Genomic DNA, 24165 nt, shown 5'->3' on the forward strand with positions numbered 1-24165 from the left:
GCCGGTAGGGTGGTAACTAGCCACGGCCGAAGCCTCCCACCAGACCAGACCAGAAATTTAGAAATTATAAAATTCCAAACCCCTGCCAGGAATCGAACCCGGGACCTCCCACTAATAAGACCACAGCGCTCACCACTGCGCCAGGGAGGTCGTCAAATGCCTTATACCCCGGGACCGGGACTTATACCTGCATGCTATAAGTCCCGCAAATTGCTAATTTTTGGGTCGGGGGTTCAAAATCAACAACATAAATAATATCAGGCACGAATAGGCATCTTCTACGCAAGCGCGCTCCATCTTAAGCTGCATCATCACTTGCCACCAGGTCTGATTGCAGCCAAGCGCTAGTCTATAAATTAAAAAAAAAACAAAAACCCTGAAAAATGAATATCAGGCCCTCAGGGATCTGTCTGTAAAAGAACCCTAATAATATAGGTGCAATAGGTAACGCCTGTATTTTTTAATGGCAACATCTACTCAAAGATCATTTGCAATAAAAAATCACATCGACGCCTGCATTTTTTTTATAGCAACTGTTCAATACGTTTAAATCAACCAAATTGAAATCACAGGCAACTCCTTCTTCTTCTTCTCTTAATATATGGCTTTTTCCAGTGCCATGTCAGCACAATGCACTTTGCCAGTCTCAAGTAGCTTGAAGGAGACACAGAGGAGATTGGCCGGTAAAAATGTGCAGTTAAGATCTTAAACTGTTTACTGTAATAGAAGGGTTAATTTATTGTTAGTACCATAATATAGGCAACTCCTTTTTTCCGCGAGGAAAATCCATCATGGATACCACCAAGCAAGTCAATTTGAGAATATATTTCTACATTGGCTCAAGTCTCAGACAAAGGATCAAGGTGGACTTGTCAGACGCGTATACCCGAAAGGGACAAATCAACAAAATAAATCATAGGTACTTACGGTACTTACGTATGAAAGGTTATGTTTCATAATTTGTGTTCGCTACAATTTTTCTGTACTCTGTAGTCTGTGACTAGTTAAGTTAGTAGTCCAATCTGAAATAATTGCAACCTGGCGGTTTGCGCGGGTCATAGATTAAGGATTAAAATATAGGTACTCAAGCTCGGCTGATATCTGTTGTTTCCGCCATCTTGGATTTATAAATAAATAACATCCCGGAAAAGTGCACAATCAGTTAATACTTGATTCACGCGCAATAATATGTATTTATGTAAGTGTGACACAAGGTGCCAACAAGTTAGAGCCTCAATAGCTCAACCGGTAAAGGAGTGGACTGAAAACCGATAGGTCGACGGTTCAAACCCCGCCCATTGCACTATTGTTGTACCTACTCCTAGCACAAGCCTGACGCTTAGTTGGAGAGGAAAGGGGAATATTAGTCATTTAACATGGCTAATATTCTTTAAAAAAAAAAAAAACCCCCATTGTGTAACAGTGTTACTCAACGGGAATGTTTTGAAATTGTTGGCACCTTGTGTCACAGTGTTACACACGGGGGTGTGACTCAACGGGAATAAATAACCCTGTTTCGTTTCTGTAGGTACAATGCGCAGCATATGTTTCAAGTGACATATTTAGATTGGACAACTTGTTGTTGCTCTACCTATCGCTGAGCGATTAAGCGTTCAGGTACGATGCTGCTATAAGTCAATTGACTTTAATAAAGCTGCCATACCCGCACGACACATTGCATGCTAATTGTTGAGACTTATTTATAGTTTTTGTTAACACAACTATTATGTTTGAGACGGAGGAGGAGGAGCGGGGACCCTGAGACACAGGTTTATCAAACTTACTTCAGGGTTCCCGACACTAAGCTGTAACCCGACATTGTTGTCATAAATAATTTTTTTATTTCATTTTCATTTTCACTTCATTTCATTTCATACCCCTTCCAGGAGTTCCAGGTTAGCTGGCTTTCATCTTCGACTGCATTGTCCCATTTACCACTATATCCTCAGGTGGTTCACTAACTCAGGGAACATCAATACCTAAATGAAAGCTATCAAACTAATTTGACATTGGTTGCTTATACATTGCTGCTTCACTGAGCGATATAAAAATAAATTTTCATAGATATCCTTCAATGGATTAAAAAGAAATATCAAAATGAGCTTGATAATGAATCACCATTCAGGGGAGCGTTGGTAAAACACAGGTAAATAAATAAAAACTATCATATCACTTATATTTACAAATTTATTTGTTCAAACAACACTTGTTATTTACATAAAAAGTTTGTATATGAAATGCAAATAGTCTTTTCTATCATAATTTTTTACGATCCATCGATATACTTTAGTTGATAATTACAATTATTCGTCTATACAAAGACTTTACCTAATATAACTAGGAATTAGGATATACCAGCAAGCGATTTAGCGTACCGGTACGATGAAGAAACCAAGAAGAGGTATAGTGGATTTTATAAATACCATACCTCTTCCAGGTTAGCCCATTCCATCTAGACTGCATCATCATATACCATCAGGTGACATTGCCAGTGATGATCAATTTAAAAATAAATAATTATTGAGAGTACTTGACAATTACTTAATAAAACAGTATTCATTAATTTACTAGATAAATACTAGAATTTGTAAACCCTGATTGAGTCGAAACTTAAATAAAATCGAGACGAAAAATCGTTAATATAATTATTTTTTTGAGCAAGATGGTTTTATTTATTAGGTATATTTTTAAGAGTTCGAATCGAAAACCAATACCTACTTTAATGATTATTTTAAAAAATACATTTTTTTTAATGGAACTCATGGTTCGAATCAGATTTTTATAGTAGAAAAATATTTTTTGTAGTAGAAAAATATTACTGGATTTTGTCAGAAAATAAAAAGTATTGGTTTTGATAAACTAGGTACTCCTTATAAGATTTCTATAGATATAATGTTGAACGCACATTTACAAGGCATTTTTCGGTACCGAAAACTCGAATGACTTCGTCAGTAGGTAAGTAGTACAATACATTATTATTTTTGCTGAAATATGCGATCAAGCTATAAACTAATTTCGTGTTGTATAACAAAGAAGTTCCATCAATATATTTTCGAGTCCACGACCTAAATTCACTACGCCTTTAAAATAAAAACTCGAGGCAACTATAAAAATACGTATAATACTAGAATTTAATAGGTTTAAAGAACTAAGCGTATACGCAACGGACGCGCGCAATTTTGGTCACCGATGCGGTTGGGGGGGAAGAAAACCAAGCGATGTGAGCGCTGTGTCCGCTGCTTGTATGAGAGGGGCTCGCCAACGCCATATCGCTGTGTCACGCACGGGTTGCTGACGAAGCTCTGCGCAGGTCTTGCTCAGCGCTGTCACGCAGTCTGCACGATAATGCTGCAAGCGAGCATGCTTCGTCTCGATCGCGTACGACGAACACGCTCCTCCTAGACAAGCCAGCGGGAAATGATTATGAAGAGCTAACACCCTTTCCGTTTCGTGGAAAGCCTTTACATACTGTCCTGGCTTCGTGAAATTCCGCGTCCTATAAACGTGCTGTAACATGTGAAGATATCGTGGTATGCCTTCTTCCCAAGTATGCTCATGCTGCAACGAATCCAGGTAATATAGGTTTGAAGCGTGGTAAGATGAGCGTGGTGGCTTCCCGGATGCAGGAGTAGAAAGTGGTAGAATTCGCTTCATTAAAGAACTCCAATCGTTGTCTTCCAATGGGACGATGACTTCATCTATATCAAGAAGTGCCAACCACTTGTATTGATACATGTGTCGGTACAAGCAATCGTTGTAAGGAATCAATTCCATCTGTCGTTTATGTGTCGTTTTCTTCTTCAAATACATGTGTTGGAGACCTGGTAAATTTGGCTGTCCTCCAGGTAAAGTTATGGGAGTCAATTCAGTTACTCCAAGTTCATTGTAATAGTTCAGGACTTTTGTAATGTTCGGGTGTATTTGGAGCTCGTAGAAGAAGATTTTGTCAGCGCCCAGGAGGCGAATTATTTCGATCCACTCGACAAGTCTGACTGATAGATCCTCGTGGAGGAAATCCAACCCTTTTACGCAAACAGCAAATTCTTTTTGAACTGCTGGTGGTTTGGGTCGATCGTAATGCACTCTTAAATTATTTGTAGCTCGGTCACAAGGGTCTGTAACGATGGATACTGACGCGGGAACTAAATGGCGTACTTCAGCGGGTAGGACGCATGCCATCAGGTAAGGCTGGAGCACTCCATCTCTGTAGTTACCCCATTTGCTGTTCCACACGTATTTGTATTCGAGATTTCTTACTACAACTGGTGCCTCGCGTTCTTCGAACCATAATTGACAGTGGGTTGTGATAGTTGGCTTGATACGATCGTGTACTGCTAGTATTCGTACTGCTGGTCCGATTCGAGACGTATTTCGAGCGTCGAGGTATGCTCCATAGAAGTGGAAAACATCAGTTTTTGCTCGCAAACTTTGCCAGTAGGTGTTGTGGAATTCGATGTCGTATATGGATGGGAAAGGAGCGCAATCTTTCTTCTTGTAGAATTTGTTCTTGTCGTTTTTATGTTTGTGCCAGTATGCGAGGGGAAGGGAAGGGAGTCTACGTTCAGCGTCTGCTCGGAGCTCGTCTTCGGTCAGGACGCGTGTGTCTGTCGCGGGTTTTGGGGGGGTTTGGGTTGAGGGGAAGGGGGCAGGGGTGGAGGCGGCTTCTGATTGGAGGAGCAGGCGGGCCGGGGGTGCGGGGCGCGTGCGCGGGGGGGTGGGCTGCAGGCGAGGCAGGGCCAGAGCGACGAGGGCGCCCCAGCAGACCAGCGCCGCCAGCCAGCGAAGACGCGCGCGCCCCGAACCGCTCCATCGCGCGCACCACCCACGCATGGCCTAAAATAAAGAAACAAAACATTGTTAATAAAATAGCTCTTTTATTACTCTAATCTAAATTAGCTCCCTAAGACTGGTACAGTACGGGCTTTATGCGCCCAGAGCATGTCCCGGATGCCTCCCGCGATTTGACTCCAAATCCGAGAGTTTAGTGAAGCTATGATACGTGGTGAGCTGTTCCACGACTAGGCCAAAACCTTGCAACTTTTCTACAACTCCCTATTCCATGCCTAAAAGTAAATAATAATCAAAAACTATTATGCAAAAAAATATCTGTTTTAGAATGCCCTTTCATATTATGATACCCCACTTGGTAGAGTAATCTTACTTTGAAAGTTGAAAATACTAATTAGTCCATGAAAACATTTTAATTTTTTTTTGGTGATGTAACCACAAATTCACGGTTTTCGGATTTTTTCCTTTACTTGTGCTATAGGACCTACCTATCTGCAAAATTTCATGATTCTAGGTCAACGGGAAATACTCTGTAAGTTTTCTTGACAGACACGACAGACGGGCAGACAGACAGACAGACATACTACGAAGTGATTCTATAAGGGTTCCTTTTTCCTTTTGAGGTACGGAACCCTAAAAAGACCAACGAGGTAATAAAACCTGTACCTCCTACTATCTACTAACAATCAGTAATCAACTCACATCATGGCAAGGAAGACGTTGACTGACATAGCAAAACAACGCCACAACGAAATTTCAAAATATGGTTCATGCATCGATGTATTCATGGTTAATTCGAGGTTAACTCCTCAGTCTGGCTGGTCCACACATTATTATATCTTCGGTTCGCATATCTGATTCCAACATTTAAGTAATTTTCTTAAGATAATTCTAAATGGTTATGACGTTATGATTAGAATCATTCAAATCTTAAATTGCCTAGCTAAAATCTAAAAATAATTTAATAAATTAAATATTAAAAATTAATTTACATCATTGCTTGACTATAAAAATTGGCGGCATCTGTCATTTTTGCATTCATCCACAGATCATATTATTATCATGTTGTTTTTTTTTTCATTTAAGAACAGGCAAAGATCCGTAATTATTAAGCCAAGATTAAACCTAACTTTTTGTTATTTTCTTATTTGTTTGGTTATAATCCGCTGAAAAATCTACATTTTTAGGGTTCTTTATTAAAACAAGGAATCCTTATAGTTAAGTCCAGTCCGTTTCTTTGTCTGTCAACTATCTCACAGCCATTTTAAAAATAAACTATATAAGCTGCAGTGTCTATGTCCTGTTTGCTGTTACCGCTGTTAAACAAAGGCATATAAATTTAAAACAAAAACTGCTGAACATGAAAACTGAGTCTGACACTGACAGAGAGAGCGCTAGACTAACTTCTTTGCGAGGATAGACATAGCATGGCTACGGAACCTTACATTATCCTTGTTCTGATACGCACTTAATTAGCCTTTTTATATTATTCATCACACCTTTAGGTTGTGTTATAATTTTTATAATAATAATATAATAATATAATTGAATATTTGACGGGAAATCATCGCATCATCCATCGCCGGGAAATACTGAATTAAAATAATAATCTTCAAAACGCTTGAACATTGAATATAAATGTTTTAGGATTCCGTACCCAAAGAGATCACCCTATTAATAAGACTCCGCTGTCCGTCCGTCCGTCCGTCCGTCAGCGGGCTGTATCTGGTGAACCGTAACAGCACAGAATAGGTAGAGACTTGAAATTTTCATTGCCGCTATAACAACAAATATTTAAAAAAAATAAGTGTTATTTCTTGTACGATGGTACGGAACCATTCGTGTGCGAGTTCGATTCGCACTTGAACGATTGTTTTTAATGCTATTTCTTTTAATGGCAGTTCGCATACCGTCGCAAGAGAGGTGAGTGTAAAGCATACGATGCCGGAAAAAAGGAATGTACCCAATGTTTTCAGGGTATACCTACGTATACGTTTTCTAGACAGACACGACTGACGGACAGACAGACAACAAAGTTATCCTATAAGGGTTCCTTTTTCCTTTTGAGGTACAGAACCCTAAACATTATAATATACAGAGTGTTTCATAAATCCTATGATTTCAATTTCAATTTCAATTTTCATTTATTGCATTTCCATCATATTAAGTATGTACAAAGTATTATGGATACTCAGTTTGGGTGTCGCAATTTGGTCCTTAGACCTTAGTAGGGAGACCGATATTATTATTTATTTTTATGTTCGTCGTTTAGGAAATCATTTACGGCATAGTAGCCCTTTTCTAATAAAAAGTTTTTTAATATTTTGTTGAATTTATTTTCATTGATTAATGAGATATGTAGTACCCGAACCAAATAGTTAATGCCATAGATTCTTTCGTTGTCTCCACAACTTGACAAACGGTCTTTCAAGCACACAGAAGTTTTTCACGAGTTCATTTCCGCGTTCAGCTGCTTACAGTCCTGTATCATCATCATCATCATGATCAACCCATCACCGGCTCACTACAGAGCGCGGGTCTCCTCTCAGAGTGAGAAGGATTCTGGCCATAGTCTACCACGCTGGCCATGTGCGGATTGGTAGACTTCACACACCTTTGAGAACATTATGGAGAACTCTCAGGCATGCAGGTTTTCTCACGACGTTTTCCTTCACCGTTAAAGCAAGTGATATTTAATTAATTAAAACGCACATAATTCCGAAAAGTTAGAGGTTCGTCCCAGATCGAACCCCCGACCTCCGATTAGAAGGCGGACGTCCTAACCACTAGGCTATCGCTGCTGCTGTATATCGTCATAGAAATGAAAGTTTCCCGACTGTATATTCGCTAAACTGCGCTTACGCCGCCCTCTGCACTCCGGCCCACTTGCGAAAGACAAGGCCTCAAACGGTGTAAAAAATGCCGATTGAATAACAATAAATTAACATAATGGCGTAATGAAATAAATAATAAAGCAACTTGCTCTATTTTTTCGTCAATCAAATCAATATTTATAAAGCAATTTGATTTTAAATAATAGTAAATTGTTTTTATGCGCAACAGTTCAAGAATAGCAATCTGCAAAATATAGAAGGGGGGCAATAAGTCCATGGCTACAGAGTATTCGACTCTAGGCTATATAATATACTCTAGAGTCTAGACGGAGGTTTCCTTAACTTAACTTGCTAGCCATAAAAATCCGACTGCTGTTTCCAAGGACCATAATTCATCATGATCAACCCATCGTTGCGCCCTACTGATCACGAGTCTTTGTTTTAAAAGAGATAGCGAGCAAACGAACAGGCGCGTCACCTGATGTTAAGTGATTACCGCCGCCCATGAACATTTGCAGCACCAGAGGAACCGATGCGTTGCTAGCCTTTTAGGAATTTGTTGGTCCGCCCCTTGAATAACCCCATGTTGTAATCTAATGGGAACACCGCCGATGGGAGTTGGTTCCACAGTTTGCACGTGCGTGGAAAGAAGGATCTGGCACAGGGGACGGTCGAAGTGCACCAGACACCCAGGTGGTGAGGGTGGAATTGATTGCGGTGGCGTGCGGTGCGGTGCGGAGTCTCCTGAAGTCTTGACTGCTCTCAGAATAAACTGCTAATCACGGGTCTCCTCTCAGAATGAGAAGGGTTTAGTGAATTGGCAGACTTCACACACCTTTGAGAACATTATGGAGAACTCTCAGGTATGCAGGTATCTCACGAAAGTTTCCTTCACCAATCATTACCTGTTACTGTACCTACCCACAGAAAATGCGAGCAACAGGTGATTTTTTGCATGGGCACAATTAAAAACGAAAGTGAAATAGACTAAATATTTATACAGAAAAATCACTATTAAAAAAATATACCCAATAAAGTATCATAACTGTCCAAAGCTGGAATTGAACTTAAACATCTTAAATGGTACCTATAAAAATCCCACCACTGCTTCCAAAGATAGGTAGGTATTATTAACTAGCCTATGCTCCCAAACCCCTATATTATCCCCTCAAGGGTTGAATTTTCAAAAATCCTTTCTTAGCGGATGCCTGCGTCATAATAGCTATCTACATGCCAAATTTCAGCCCGATCAATCTGTCAGTAGTTTGAGCTGTGCGTTGATAGATCAGTCAGTCAGTCACCTTTTCCTTTTATATATTTAGATAAAGTATCATAACTGTCCAAAGCTGGAATTGAACCTAATCATCTTAAATGGTAGGTACCCATAAAATCCCACCACTGCTTCCAAAGATAGACTATTGTTAATATCAGACTTCAGAGAGGTCGTCCGGTGTAAATAATGACCATAACCATTTGAATTATTTTGATTACGCAGTTCAAATTCTCAGTAATTCGATAATGACTGCATTTCGAGGAAAGTAGGTACCTATTTCGTATTTCGTGACTAATTGTGAATGGTTCACTTATTAGTGTGTGTTTCGGTGTTTAGACTTTACGGAGAACGGGTTATTTCGATCATGTAATTTACCTGTAAAAGTAAACGAGCGGTGATAGCCTAGTGGTTAAAACGTTAGCCTTCTATTCGGAACGTCAGGGGTTCGATCCCGGGCATGCTTCTAACTTTTCGGAGTTAGGTGCGTTTTGAGCAATTGAATTTATCACTTGCTTTATCGATGAAGGAAAACATCACGAGGAAACCTACATGCCTGAGTCTCTACTGAGAAGAGACCCGTGCTCTGTAGTGAGCCGGCTATGAGTTGATAATGATAATGATGATGAATGTGCAAAATATAGAAGAGCATTAAATTCTATGGGTCTAGACAATCCGAATGCTGCTTCCAAAGACAAGACATCATGATCAAATATTTCCCCCGACCATCGTGGCCTCGACTCACTAGGTACCTACTCGATCACGAGTGTCCTCTGAGTTATAAAGTTATAATTAAGTACTTACTTAATTTAAAATACGTGCTAAATATTTAAATTATATTATTATTGAGTGCAGCTATTAAATAATACAAAATATACTTAATTTTTATTTAAAGTAAAACCTACTATGTAGTCTTCCATATATAAAATGATAGAAGTTATTAAAAGATGCAAGGTGGCCTTTTGCCGAATAGCTCATATGGAACGGTCACGGTCGACGACCTACGTAGTAAACACATCAAGCTAAATAATGCATGCCAATTTACCTCTTATGTATAAGAGGTTAATGAATAAAATTGCATGCCAATTTTGCGTTTTTATTACAGTGTTGCAGGTTGTGTCGTGCGCACGCATTAATCAAAAATGCTAAATAGCGCATGCTAATTTGTGTCATGTGTCTTAAAGTTTAGAGGTTACAGTTGCATGATAATTTTATGTTTTTTGTAGGATGTTGCAGGTTGTTTAGAATGTTGGTGTGACTGCAGTATTAATATGTAGACAGCAATCAAATTCTATGAGAAATATTTCACTTTTCCTTTTAATCCAAGTGATTTACTGAAACACAGATACTTTCCATCTCTTCGGATTACATGGAAGGTAACTCAAAATGGCTCTTATTGCAAGGAAGGAACATCGACAACCGATAGACTTCCACTGTTGGACGTAAGTAGGTCTCTTGAGACTTCCAAATGCCGCGGTCTTGCGCCGCCGCCGCCATCCAGCGGCTCCCTGCGACTCGTATGATGTCGCCTGTCCATCAAGTGGGATCAATATGCAATTTCCGGCGTGAGGTCGCCATTCAAGCGCCTTGAGTTGGGACCCCCAACATTTATCGGTTTTTCGACTGCTCCACCCATCCCAACGTCATCCTAAGCCTCACAGGAGGCCCTTACGACGTTGCCCCCCGACCTCTCGAATTATTTCTTCGAGCCCTAGGGCTCACCCCCAGGCGGAGCTTCGCACTCGCCAACCCCCCCGGTGACGCTGTAGCGGCCAGTAGGGCCTACGCAGCATAGTCAATCCGAAACAACAACGAACTAGGTATATGCCCTGACCATTGCCACTTCAGTTGCAGAACCCGTTGAGCTATATCGGTTACTCTGTTTGTCTTATGGATCTCCTCATTTCTGATTTGATCACGTAGAGAAACTCCAAGCATAGCTCTCTCCATCGCCCGCTGAGTGACTCTGGGCTTTCTCATGTGGCCCATAGTTAGCGACCATATTGTCTCGGATCCATATGCCATATGCCATCACTGGCTACACGCACTGTCAGAAGACTTTGGATTTCAAGCAAGGAATTTTAGACGAGAAGACATTTCGAAGCTTCCCGAACGCTGCTCAGCCAAGTTGGAAGAAAGGATACAACTTTGAAACTCTTTGCATTCGAAGGAAGGTAAAGGCGTTCCTTTCACCTTCACCAAACGGAAAATTTTTCAATATCTTTGATTTGCAAGGCGACATATTAACTGCTGTGCTAGACAGGACGTCAATACAGATAAACCATACACAATGTTATAAAGAGAGAGAGCCAGCGCGTGCCAGACCTTCGTATTGTACCAACTCAACAGGGGGCGTCCATAAATTACGTGAGATGTTTAAGGGGGGGAGGGGGTTGAGTCAAATCTCATATAATCTTACGTTGCAGAGAGGGGGGGTCTCGGCAAATATCACGCAATTTTTTTTCTGATTGAAACAAAAATAATTATACTATTTTGGTCCTTTTAATCCAGATTGTACATGCTTAAGATTTAATCTTAAGCGTGATCGTAATACGATTTAAGTATTCTATTGTTAAATTTTTATTACACTTATAACTCTCAGCAATATTGATTACTAGTCTTAACTAGTCGTAAATGAAAGCACCAAGCAATTTTTTTTTCTTTTTATAATAACAATCCAACGCGTTTACGTAAGAAACCCATTTTGAAAAATCTCACGTGAGATTGGGGGATGGAGGTGGGGGTCTAATAAAAACTCACGACATCTCATCAGGGGGGGGGGGGGGGGAGGGACAGAAAATTAAAAAAAAAACACGTCACGTAATTTATGGATGCCCCCCCACACACGGAGAAACGATCACCTTAATAAACTTCAATAATAATTTATCAAACTTTAAGGGAGTCTGCCAGGGGGTTGCCACCATACTAGGTATCAGGCAATGCATGACGTGATTTCTAATACTATTCCGAAGAAAATAGTAGATATTAGAAACAGTTAAATATTTTTAATAATTAAAATCATTTTTACACCTTTACTACCTGTTATCTCCTAAAAGCACCATGATCCAAACTTCATAGTCGCTGATCGTTCCTCCCTGTGTTGGGGGAGATAAACTTTCAGCTTTTATAAAACAACGAAGGTCTGGCACGCGCTGGCTCTTAGTCTATTATACAATGTAACATTGAATCGTTTTATTTACGTGAAAATTGGACGCTCCTTGAATCTAAACGAGAGTTATCAGATAAGTGACGACGTCAACCGGAAAATTGTTTTCCGGAAACTTTGTTGTAATATTTGAGGCTGAAGCAAAATAATAATATTTTGTTAGTTGTTTTAAGTAATCTCTACAGATATCTTTAAAACAAGAGTGAATAGGCATCTTCTAGGTAAACGTGTCCCATCTTAGATGGTCTAAGTCTAAGGCTGAAATTTGTAGAGCGCACTTTGACTTTGCTCAGACTTAAGTTTGAGTTAAAACGAGATAGATTTATGTGAGAGATAAAGTTCTGTCTCGTTTTAACTCTGTCTTAAGTCTAAGCTAAGCTAGAGTGCGCTCTATAGATCTCACCCTAGGACCATCACCACACCATCCATCAGGTGTGACTTGGTGACGCGTGGCCTAAAGGAGATTTTTTTAAAATTTAAATTTAAAAAAATTTTTAGTCATATGCGCCAAACTTTACAGATAGGTAAAACCTGATAAAGCTTAATAGTTTAATGGTTTATTTCCAATGATATTAGAAGAAAAAGAGGTAGATAGGTTACTTATATCAAATTCGATGTTTATTAATGGCACGCTGCGTCAGCGCCGAAAGACTCAACACACATAAACGCATAGATAGTATTTTAACCTCACACAACAGAGAGTAAAGGACGGTGAACTAATAACCTCAGCTTCAGTCGCGCACGAAAAAGAGACGGTTATATTTTGCACTACCTCGTCCTGCACAGAAGAGTGGAAGAAGGACGGATATATGCCTAATAATGCGAGCGTAAAAGAGACGGGACGAGACGGTAAACTAGAAACTCCAAAGAAAAAAAAAACAGTAAAGTCTTTTCGGCTAATGCCGATTTATGCCTACACTGTAGTTGTATAGTAAAATAAAAACCTTATACTGTGGTATTTAATATATTACGAACTAGCTTTTTCCCGCGGTTCCGCTCGTTTTTAGGGTTCCGTGCCCAAGGGGTGCCAACGGGACCCTATTACTAAGCCTCCGCTGTCTGTACGTCCATCTGTCAGCGGGCTGTATCTCGTAAGCCGTAATAGGTAGACAGTTGAAATTTTCACAGAATGTATTTCTATTGCCGCTATAATAAAAATAATAAAAATTAAATTAAATTAAATAAAGGGGGCTCCCATACATGGAAAAGAAGTCGAAATAAAATTACTAAATTTTACGCGGACGAAGCCGCGGGAAGGTAGGTAAAGGAATAAAATGTGAAATGAAAATATTTTTTATTTTTGAAAATATTTACTATTACACAATCTACATACCCATAGCCAAAATTCCCTCATTGTATGAAGAGACCCAGCAGTGGACCGTAAAAAGATGTTAGACCATAGTTAATTTATCCTTCCCTAAAACAGGAAATATGCACACTATTTGAATTGTCAATACTCAGAAGAGACCTATCTGTTTATTTTATATTCTTTGATCGGAAACTTTAAAATACGTACAACGATAACTTGATACGTACTTATGGCATGTGACATAAGGTACAAATTGCAATGAGTTGCATTTTACACGAACGTGCACGAGTTTGTTATTGTTAAATAAGTGAAAAATACGAATTATATAAAAGAAATAGTTTTACTTACGAATGAAATATGATTCCTTGACTTTTGGAAACCTTGCTTGTGTAGTTTGTGCAGAATCTCATCACACACGACGGCATTTTCGGTTGTTTTGGGAGACGAAAACAAAATACACATTACTATCAACGACGTCATCGATAGCGCGACGACAGCGGGCGACTGAGCTCAGGTTTGCTAATTAGCTTAGTTTTAACGTGCCACTTGCGGTCCGCGTATAACGTATCTACCTATTTTCTTCTAATATCATTGTTTATTTCAAATAACTTGAGTTTACAGTAGCTGTAGGAGGTTGGAGCCTTCTTTTAGGAGTAGGCGAACTACTCCTGTGTCAGAAGACACCGCTCTTCCTTAACAATATTATCATCAGCGATATCAAGCAAACGTGTGTGAGTTAGTAAGTGTATGGATAGATATATGTATGTGTGTATTTGTGTGTGTGTGTGTGCGTGTGTGTGTGTGTGTGTGTGTGTGTGTGTGTGCGTGTGTGTGTGTGCGCGCGTGGTCTATGCTTATATTATGTGAGTATTAAACAAAATAGTCAAATAAACCTGGTGAAGCTGACCAAGTATTGAATTTTCGAATCTTATGCAACCATGTACTATGCTGATGCGCTTCATTTTTGTATTATTTCGTTATATTATATTAGTAGATAGATATACCTAACTACGGTATGATTTTTTTTTTTTTTTTTATTCAGATACAAGTTAGCCCTTGACTGCAATCTCACCTGGTGGTAAGTGATGATGCAGTCTAAGATGATAGCGGGCTAACCTGGAAGGGGTATGGCAGTTTTTTTATTAAACCCATACCCCTTTGGTTTCCACACGGCATCGTACCGGAACGCTAAATCGCTTGGCGGCACGGCTTTGCCGGTAGGGTGGTAACTAGCCACGGCCGAAGCCTCCCACCAGACCAGACCAGAAATTTTGAAATTATAAAATTCCAAACCCCTGCCAGGAATCGAACCCGGGACCTCCCACTATTAAGACCACAGCGCTCACACTGCGCCAGGGAGGTCGTCAAATTTATGAATAATATTTCAATTGTAGAGTTAAACCTCAAGGACACAAAAATAGCTATAGGTACATATAATTACCGATAGAGCAAAAACCAGCTTCCTCGAAACAACAGAGCAGCTAATGTTGTTATAAATGCTGTAGGTGCTAAAATATATATACTGTAAAAGTATGTGCCTTACTTCTTTTATCTACATAATATGTATGTGACGGTAGGTACTAAAATACTTGATCTAAACGGAACGAAATCAGTACCTTTATTATAAATGCGAAAGTGTGTTTGTTTGTTGGTTTATTGGTTTGTTGGTTTGTCCTTCAATCACGTCGCAAGGAAGCAACGGATCGACGTAATTTTATGCATGGTTAAAGACCTGGAGAGTGACATAGGCTACATTTTATCCCCGAAAACAGACAATCATGATCATGAACTTACAATGATCAAAATGATGATGATCAAATGATCATTATCATGGGCGGAAGATGGAGAGCTATGCTTGAAGTTTCTCTATGTGATCGAGACGAAATGAAGGAGATCCGTAGGAGAACTAGAGTAACCTACATAGCCCAACGGGTTGCGAAGCTGAAGTGGCAATGGGCATTGCATTTTAGTAGTAAGTATAAAAACTAACCAAAACCTTGAATCGGTAATTTAAATGGTAATTAGGAAATGATGATCACACTAATCGTGATGATCGTGCATCTCCGCTGACGTCAAACCACGTCGGGGTTAACGTGTGCTCAGACAATCATAATCATGAACTTACAATGATCAAAATGATATCATGGTTCATGGGCGGACGATGGAGAGCTCAGGAAGCTTCGAGATGACTTATCATCCGAAATTCCTCAGTACTTGAAGACCAAAGTCACCCAAAGTCCTCTAACAGTGCGTGTAGCCAGTGATGGCATATGGAATATGGATCCGAGACATGGACGCTAACTATGGGCCTCATAAGAAAGCTCAGAGTCACTCAGCGGGAGATGGAGAGAGCTATGTGCGGAGTTTCTCTACGTGATCGAATCGAAACAGAATAAGCGACATAGCCAACGGGTTGCGCAGCTGAAGTGGCAATGGGCAGGGCACATAGTTTGAAAAACTGATAGACTTTGGGGTCCCAAGGTGCTAGAATCGCAATGGACTAAAAATAAATGTCAAATAAGCTCGGTGGCTATCAATATCACTGAGTTAGCGAATCACGGGCGGACCTGGCTCTCTTCAGGCTTATTGATATTTTACCCATATTATAAATGCGAAAGTGTGTTTGTTTGTTGGTTTGTCCTTCAATCACGTTGCGACGGAGCAATGGATCGACGTGATTTTATGCATGGGTATAGTTTAAGACCATGGAGAGTTACATAGGCTACTTTTTATCTCGGAAAATCAAAGAGTTCCCACAAGCGTGTGCCTAAAGAAGATTTTTTTAATATAAATTTTTAAATATAAATTTTTTTTAAATCTTTAGTATTCGCTACATTTTACAGATAGGTAAAACCGGATAAAACTAACCAACCAAACCCAAATGGTGTAAGAAAAACGTATTCATTGCCATAGTGCCTAATATAGAGCCTCAATAGCTCAACTGGTAAAGGAGTAGACTGAAAACCGAAACGGTTGACGGTTAAAACCCCGCCCGTTGCACTATTGTCGTACCTACTCCTAGCACAAGCCTGACGCTTAGTCGGAGAGGAAAGGGGAATGGAACATGGCTGATATACTTTTAAAAAAAAAAAAAAACATATATATATATATGTTATAGGTAGGTAGGTGGTTACGTATATAAAAATATCATCCGGTAGGATGCAACAGTGGTGGGGTCGACGCACGAGGGGGCACGCCGCTTGTCATGCGGCTTGCACCCGACCGCATGTTCGCATGCTGCATGCCATCTTGTGTAACCTTTTATATTTTTTATCTTTACTCACAAAGAAAAGAACAACTTGCCGATTGACTAATCGATATCTATACCTATGTATAAAACTGGCCAAGTGCGTGGCGGGCAACGCGCAGTGTAGGGTTCCGTAGTCAATAGTTTGCTGGGTCAGCTAGTATAACAATAAATCTAAACTACTACTAGTAACGAATAGGATTACGATCAATCACAAATACAATAAAACTATAATATACATTAATATGCAACTCATAATATCTGCGTACAATAATTACCCTGAAAAACAGATATAACTCCTTAACCTGTGGTGAAAACCCTACTTAGCCATGATAGTTTTCTTTTTAAATTGATTATAATATATATAGGTACTCATGCTGTGAATTTTTTCACGTTCCTATACTACCATTTGGATGATAATGATTCCTTGTTTACTACGGAACCCTAAAAAGGAAGGTAGAAACTCACTAACTACCATATCAATGTACAACTTAGTCATCATCATCAACCTATCTACTCACTACTGAGCTCGGGTCTCCTCTCAACAACAGTTCAACACGCCGCTGGCCAAGATAGCCTTCATACATCTTTGAGAATATTATGGAGAACTCTCAAGTATGGAGGTTTCCTCACGATAACTTTCTTCACCGTTAAAGTAAGTAACATAGGTAACTCCGAAAAGTTAGAGCATAGAGGTGCATGCCCCGGATATATTCATAAATTGATGAGAACTAGAGAATTCTAGAACATAAAAATAACAGAATAATCCGCATAATATCGAGTATTAACCTTATGTAGGTAAATGCGCTAAAGCTATGAATGACTGTATTAAAACTGCTTCCTCGAGATGTGAATTGAAACCACATTTACTAGAATACGGCGCGGCGCGGCATTTTGTTTTTCTGTCAGCCCCGCATCTTATTCTGAGAATCTTAACATATACACATCTACAGACATGCCAACTTCCAACTACGTCAATGTCTGATCGTCTATACGAGGATCACATTGAAAATTTAAAAAGAAAAGAGTAATTACTGCCAAGTCTCTTGCCGACTCTTCTTAGTAGAATCTGTATTCAGATCTGGTGGTAGAGGGTAAGATGAGAGATGAGAGAGAGCGCACTCTGACTTTGCTTAGACTTAAGACAGAGTTAAAACGAGATAGGCGTATATCTCTCATAAAAATCTGTCTCGTTTTATCAAAGTGCCCTCTATAGATCTCAGCCTCACAGTCGTAGACGTAACGTAACGTAGCAAGACACTAGATGAAATAAATAAATTTTAATTTTATGTCAACATAAAATCAAAAGTAAAATTTATTTATTAGCCGAGCGACATATTGGCTCATCAATACTCTGTGTCAATACCCAATTATAAATGCGAAAGTGTGTTTGTTTGTTGGTTTGTCCTTCAATCACGTTCCAACGGAGCAACGGATTGGCCTGATTTTTTGGATGGATATAGTTGAACTGGAGAGTAGCATATACTACTTTTTATCTAACACCATACCAGACCATCAATAAGAGTAATTTATTACCTATTTTGAATAAATCATTTGATTTTGACTTTGACTTTGACTATCCCGGAAAATCCAGGAGTTCCCATGGGATTTTCGAAAATCTAAATCCACGCTTACGAAGTCGCAGGCACCACCTAGTATTCTATAGAAGCTTTGAGCTGTCTTCCCCCTTGGCAGTAAGCAGAAAACACGTCAGACGGGTAACATGAGCAAAAAGACGCACGTTACTGGTTTGGTCTTCGTCGTTTTGTTGGCAGGTTTCCGACAAGGCACGCTAAAGGCAGGAAGGCGAGTTTATTGCTGCACATAAAAGATTTATTATTATTGTAAACTTACAAACAAGCTCGCCATTATAAGCATGGCTTTCTTGGGTTACATAACATTTCCTTTACAGACATTTTATTTTAGAGTCCTTGTTGATTCTACTGACATGGGTATAGTATATCATCATCATCATCATCATCATCATCATGAGCAACCCATCGCCGGCCGACTACAGAGCACGGGTCTCCTCTCAGAGCGAGAAAGGTTTAGGTCACACCTAGTCTACCACGCTGGCCAAGTGCGGATTGACAGCCTTCACACACCTTTGAGAACATTATGGAAAACTCTCAGGCATGCAGGTTAATTATATTCTAAGTAATAGAATATAATTAATTAAATCACTAATTCATTGAAGACTTTTTATTGGTCCTGCTGAACTACCCAAAATAGTGATAGGTAAATATCTTATTATTCTTAAGAGAAACTGCATGCGCGCGATAATTATAGAATAGAATAGAATAGAATGTTTTTTTTATTCATGTTAACTTTTTAAAAGTGCTTATGAATAGTCAGGTTTAATTTACCTTACCACTGGTTCGGAATGCCGTTCCTACCGAGAAGAACCAGCAAGAAACTCGGCGGTTGCTCTTTTTAATTTTTCAATTTACAATGTTATTATACCGTACTATACAAGCCATTGCAGCCCCGTGCATTGCTGGAGCGAGTCAAATCCAAGCTTTTTTATCGTTTACATAGTCTGCGACTGTATAATATGCTTTTTTTAGGAGCATACTTTTAACACATTTTTTAAACTTGTGTAAAGGCAAGTCTAAAATTGCTTGTGGAATTTTATTATAAAATATTACACTCATTCCCACAAATGACTTTCGCACCTTCCAGAGGCGGAGCGCAGGAGTAGCTAGCTTATTTTTGTTTCTAGTTTGCCTATCATGGAGATCACAGATTTTTTTCGTAACTGTGAATGTTTTGTCGTACAAAAATTATATTATTGTAAATATATTGGGAAGCTACTGTAAGAATACCTATTTCCATAAATATATCTCGTAGGGAATCGCGCGGTTTTAAATTATAAATTGCACGTATTGCCCTTTTTTGTAATACGAATATTTTCCCAATATCTGCCGCTTTACCCCACAGCAAGACTCCGTAAGACATAATACTGAGGAAATAGGCAAAATACACAATTTTTGCAGTTTCCACGTCAGTTACCTGTCGAATCTTTCTAACAGCATAAGCAGCAGAGCTGAGTTTACCAGCAAGTGTTGATATATGGGCGTTCCATTGAAGCTTTGCATCTAACGTGATCCCCAGGAACACGGTGGTCTCCTCCACTTTTAACATATCATTATTTATCATTAAGTAGTATATAAAAAACATGCTTGATAAACAAACAAATGCTCACGGATTACATTATTAAAAATAGTCACTGCTGACGAATGGATGACCTAAAAATCCTGCCAAAACTGCAACCCACTTGTTATTCGCTGCAAATTTGCATAATAATGCAATGTTATGCAAATATTTGGGCACTCGCTCTAAAATGACACATACCTACCTACACGTCAAACTAACTTAGCGCAAGATTACAATAGTACATACCTACATACCTATCTACTAGGTGCGCGATAAAAAGATGAATATTTTATACCAAGTATGGACAAAAGGAACACATTTTAGGTGTCGTTTGTTTGTTTTTAAGGTCTTCAATGAGTGTATACGTTGCGAAGCTGAAGTGGCTATGGGCAGGACAAACAGTTCAAAAAACCGATAGACGTTAAGGTCCCAAGGCGGTGGAATGGCAACCGTTTGAAGACCTCTCCACTAGGTGGACGGATGACATCAGGCGAGTTGCAGGGAGCCGCTAGATTCAGGCGGCGCAAGACCGTGGTGTGTGAAGTCCATACAATACACCTATGTCCAGCAGTGGACGTCTATCGGTTGTTGATGGTATTGAATCTATAATAATGATGTGTCGGCCACAACAACATCCAGAGGATTGATTGAAGGGTACAAATAATTATAAACGCGTCCACAATGTGGCATCCAGTTGCTCTCATTGCCTTTCATTAGGACTCCAAACCTCTTGGCCCACCGCCAGCGCCATTAATTACGTCTTCCATCTCACAGCTTCACTTGTCTCCTTGATCACTAACTTCTAGGATGTCTCTAATTAGTTTTTTTAGCTTAGTCCTTTGTGTGAGTCATATAAATTTATTTCGGTTTGACGACCTCTCTAGCGCAGTGGTGAGTGCTGTGAACTTATCGGTGGGAGTGGGACGACCGTAACAGTAAAACAGATAAACAGATGACAATGCGACGGTCGCCTGCGTAAGTGATTGATCGCCAATATGACGTATAGTTATCAATAACGTTGTAATAGAGATACCGTAGCTCTAAGCTGAGTGTATCTGTGCCAACTACCAAGTGGTAACCGATGAATGCTTTCTACACTGTAGTGGTTAAGAACCCGTTTCAACGCCGCGTGGGCAGACAGTCCGGCGAAGCAGTAATGAGGTGAAGTGGTATGCAGTACTTGTCTGAGTTATCTACTATGCTGTATCCATTCAAAGATTCAAAGATTCAAAGATTCTTTATTTGCGGAAACATTTTACAACGAGATGTTATTACATAAAATTGTCCAGTAGAAATGTTTCGCCTTAAATATTTATCCATATAACACGATAAAGTCATCTAGCCGATCCAGCCCCCATTTTGCTATAAGAGATCATCATCATCATCATCATCATCATCAACATCATCATCATCAACATCATCATCATCATCATCATCATCATCATCATCATCATCATCATCATCATCATCATCATCATCATCATCATCATCATCATCATCATCAGCCTGTGGACGTCCACTGTTGGATATAGGCCTTCCCTAAAGAGCGCCACCACACCCGGTCCTCAGCCTTCCTCATCCAGCCACTTCCCGCCAGCCTCTTTATATCGTCGGTCCATCGTGCTGGAGGGCGTCCCACACTACGCTTGCTTGAACGCATCCATACAACACGATAAAGTCATCTAGCCGATCCAGCCCCCATTTTGCTATAAGAGATCATCATCATCATCATCAGCCTGTGGACGTCCACTGTTGGATATAGACCTTCCCTAAAGAGCGCCACCACACCCTGTCTTCGGCCTTACTCATCCAGCCACTTCCCGCCAGCCTCTTTATATCGTCGGTCCATCGTGCTGGAGGGCGTCCCACACTACGCTTGCTTAAACGCGGTCTCCACTCAAGGACTTTCCGGCTCCAACGGCCATCGCCTCTACGACAGGCATGACCTGCCCACATAAGAGATATTTTGAAAAATTCTTAAAAGCGCACAAGATGATTGTTTTTCGTTTTTCCTTACTTCAAGCGCGCTCCATCTTATAGTCAGCAGATCTAATAGGGTCTTGGATTATAGTAATAAAATGATGTAATTTTTTGTATAGCGGTAGTTTATGGGGTTAAAGAGAATAATTTTAAAATATCATGTTTTTTATATCCATACTAATATTATAAATGCGAAAGTGTGTCTGTCTGTCTGTCTGCTAGCCTTTCACGGCCCAACCGTTCAATCGATTTTGACGAAATTCGGTACAGAGGTAGTTTGCATCCCGGGGAAGGACATAGGCTACTTTTTATCCCGGAAAATCAAAGATTTTTAAAAACCTAAATCCACGCGGACGAAGTCGCGGGCATCAGCTAGTTTTTAAATAAATTTAAGAGCCTCAATAGCTCAACGGGTAAGGGAGTGGACTGCCGTCCCTACTCCTAGCACAAGCTTGACGCTTAGTTGGAGAGGAAAGGGGAATATTAGTCATTTAACATGGCTAATATTCTTTAACAAAAATGATATGAACTGCTGTGAGAGTTTTTTCAACGACAGCTACTCTTTATTAGGCACTAAATTACTTATCTAGTATTTAAACTATTTATACATTTCTAAATGAAGCAGTCACGCAAAGTAATGTGTATCTACTATCTAAGCAGTTAGCCGGAAAACGCTAATAAATTCCAAGTAACGGCAGATGAAATGTTGTGGTCACCCAACTAGCCCGCTGAGGAAACTATTTAGAACTTTTAATTAAGACTAGTTAGATATCCTAGTGGCTTTTGTCGGCACGTGCGAATCAGGCCTAACGGTCGCTATTTAGTGTACATAGGGTTGTCACCTTTTTTAATTTAAGTAAATCAGTACCCTTATTTTAAATGCGAAAGTGTGTTTGTTTGTTGGTTTGTTAGTTTGTCCTTCAATCACGTCGCAACGGTGCAACGAATTGACGTGATTTTTTGCATGGGTATAGATAAAGACCTGGAGACGGAGAGTGACATAGGCTAATCCCGAAAAATCAAAGAGTTCGAATGGGATTTTTAAAAACCTGATTTCACGTGGTTTCACGACGAAGTCGCGGGCATCAGCTAGTAACGTACATTTATTTTATGAGTTTAAAGAATGTGAAATGTGTGAAATTAAAGTACCTACCTAAGTCATATATTCGACTTATTATTTTCCATGTTATAAGTATATTCTTTTTACTAAATAATTTTAAATACATATCAAAAATTGCGTAACCGGCAGGAATCGAACCTGCATCTTCCGGGTTCGCGCCCGATGCCTTCACCAACTCGGCCACGGTTTCGCTTACCGCCAGTGACGAAATTTGTGATAATATGTATGTTCTCTCAGTACTGAAGCGACTGTTTACGCAATTTTTGATATGTGTTTAAAATTAATTAGTAATTTCCTTGAAGTGTAAAGGTAAAACACTAAAAAATTATAAAAAATATATTCTTTTTATTGCTTTCAGCAGCACTAACAAATATTTGTCATTAAGTCTTTGTTCTCCAACAGCGCCCCCTTGTCAATGTCATTCAAGTGCCAAGTGGTTGGTACACACTTTATTACAAAGTGCGTGTGGCAACCCTATTAGTATTGTAGTCTGTCGCCTCAGGCGGCTATCGACAGTTACTTTACGATTAGAAACGTAAGGCCCATTAACGAGAGATTTATGTATGCCTAATACTAATAGCCCAAAATTAAGGACAAATCATTCCGAAAGGCGCGGAGAATTTAGCAGAAATTTTTCGCTTCGGTTCATTGACGTTGACTGGCAGTTACACTACATGAGTAGAACTACATCGGTGGTGTTCCCTTTAGATTACAACATGGGGTTATTCAAAGGGCGGACCAACAAATTCCTAAAAGGCCGGCAACGCATCGGCGGTTCCTCTGGTGCTGCAAATGTGCAGTAATCACTTAACATCAGGTGACCCGCCTGCTCGTTTGCTCGCTATCTCATAAAAAAAGACTAGCTTATGCTCGCGACTTCATCCGCGTGGACTACACAAATTTCAACCCCCTATTTCACGCCCTTAGGGGTTGAATTTTCAAAAATCCTTTCTTAGCGGATGCCTACGTCATAATAGCTACCCGCATGCCAAATTTCAGCCCGATCCGTCCAGTAGTTTGTGCTGTGCGTTGATAGATCAGTCAGTCAGTCAGTCACCTTTTCCTTTTATATATTGTACTAGCTTCTGCCCGCGGCTTCTCCCGCGTGGCCTACAGGACACAAATGGCATTTTTTTCAGAAACAAACATTATAACATCAGGACACGCACCCTGAACAGCACCGAATAACACATATAACCTTCCAACCCCCATTTCACTCCTTTAGGGGAGGGATTTTCTCATAGTCGTTTCTTAGCTGACACCTAACCTCAAGAAAAAACCTACTTTCCAAATTT

At 39.8% G+C, this 24165-nt stretch overlaps 1 protein-coding gene and 1 non-coding gene across 2 annotated transcripts in view; both read right to left on the reverse strand.

Moving 5' to 3' along the window:
• Nucleotides 1-2169: 2169 nt before the first annotated feature.
• LOC117985426 (uncharacterized) overlaps nucleotides 2170-24165 on the reverse strand; it is a 77904-nt gene continuing 55908 nt past the window's right edge. The window contains exon 2 of the mRNA XM_034972141.2: nucleotides 2170-4833. Within this exon, the coding sequence (XP_034828032.1) occupies nucleotides 3184-4830 (1647 nt within the window). The 5' untranslated portion in view covers nucleotides 4831-4833 and the 3' untranslated portion in view covers nucleotides 2170-3183. The remainder of the gene's footprint in view (nucleotides 4834-24165) is intronic.
• On the reverse strand, nucleotides 22988-23060 carry TRNAS-CGA (transfer RNA serine (anticodon CGA)). The gene has a single exon. It is a non-coding gene; the product is annotated as a tRNA-Ser (tRNA).

This window comes from Maniola hyperantus, chromosome 9, assembly GCF_902806685.2.
Source record: "Maniola hyperantus chromosome 9, iAphHyp1.2, whole genome shotgun sequence".
In the NCBI taxonomy this organism is placed as follows: domain Eukaryota; kingdom Metazoa; phylum Arthropoda; class Insecta; order Lepidoptera; family Nymphalidae; genus Maniola; species Maniola hyperantus.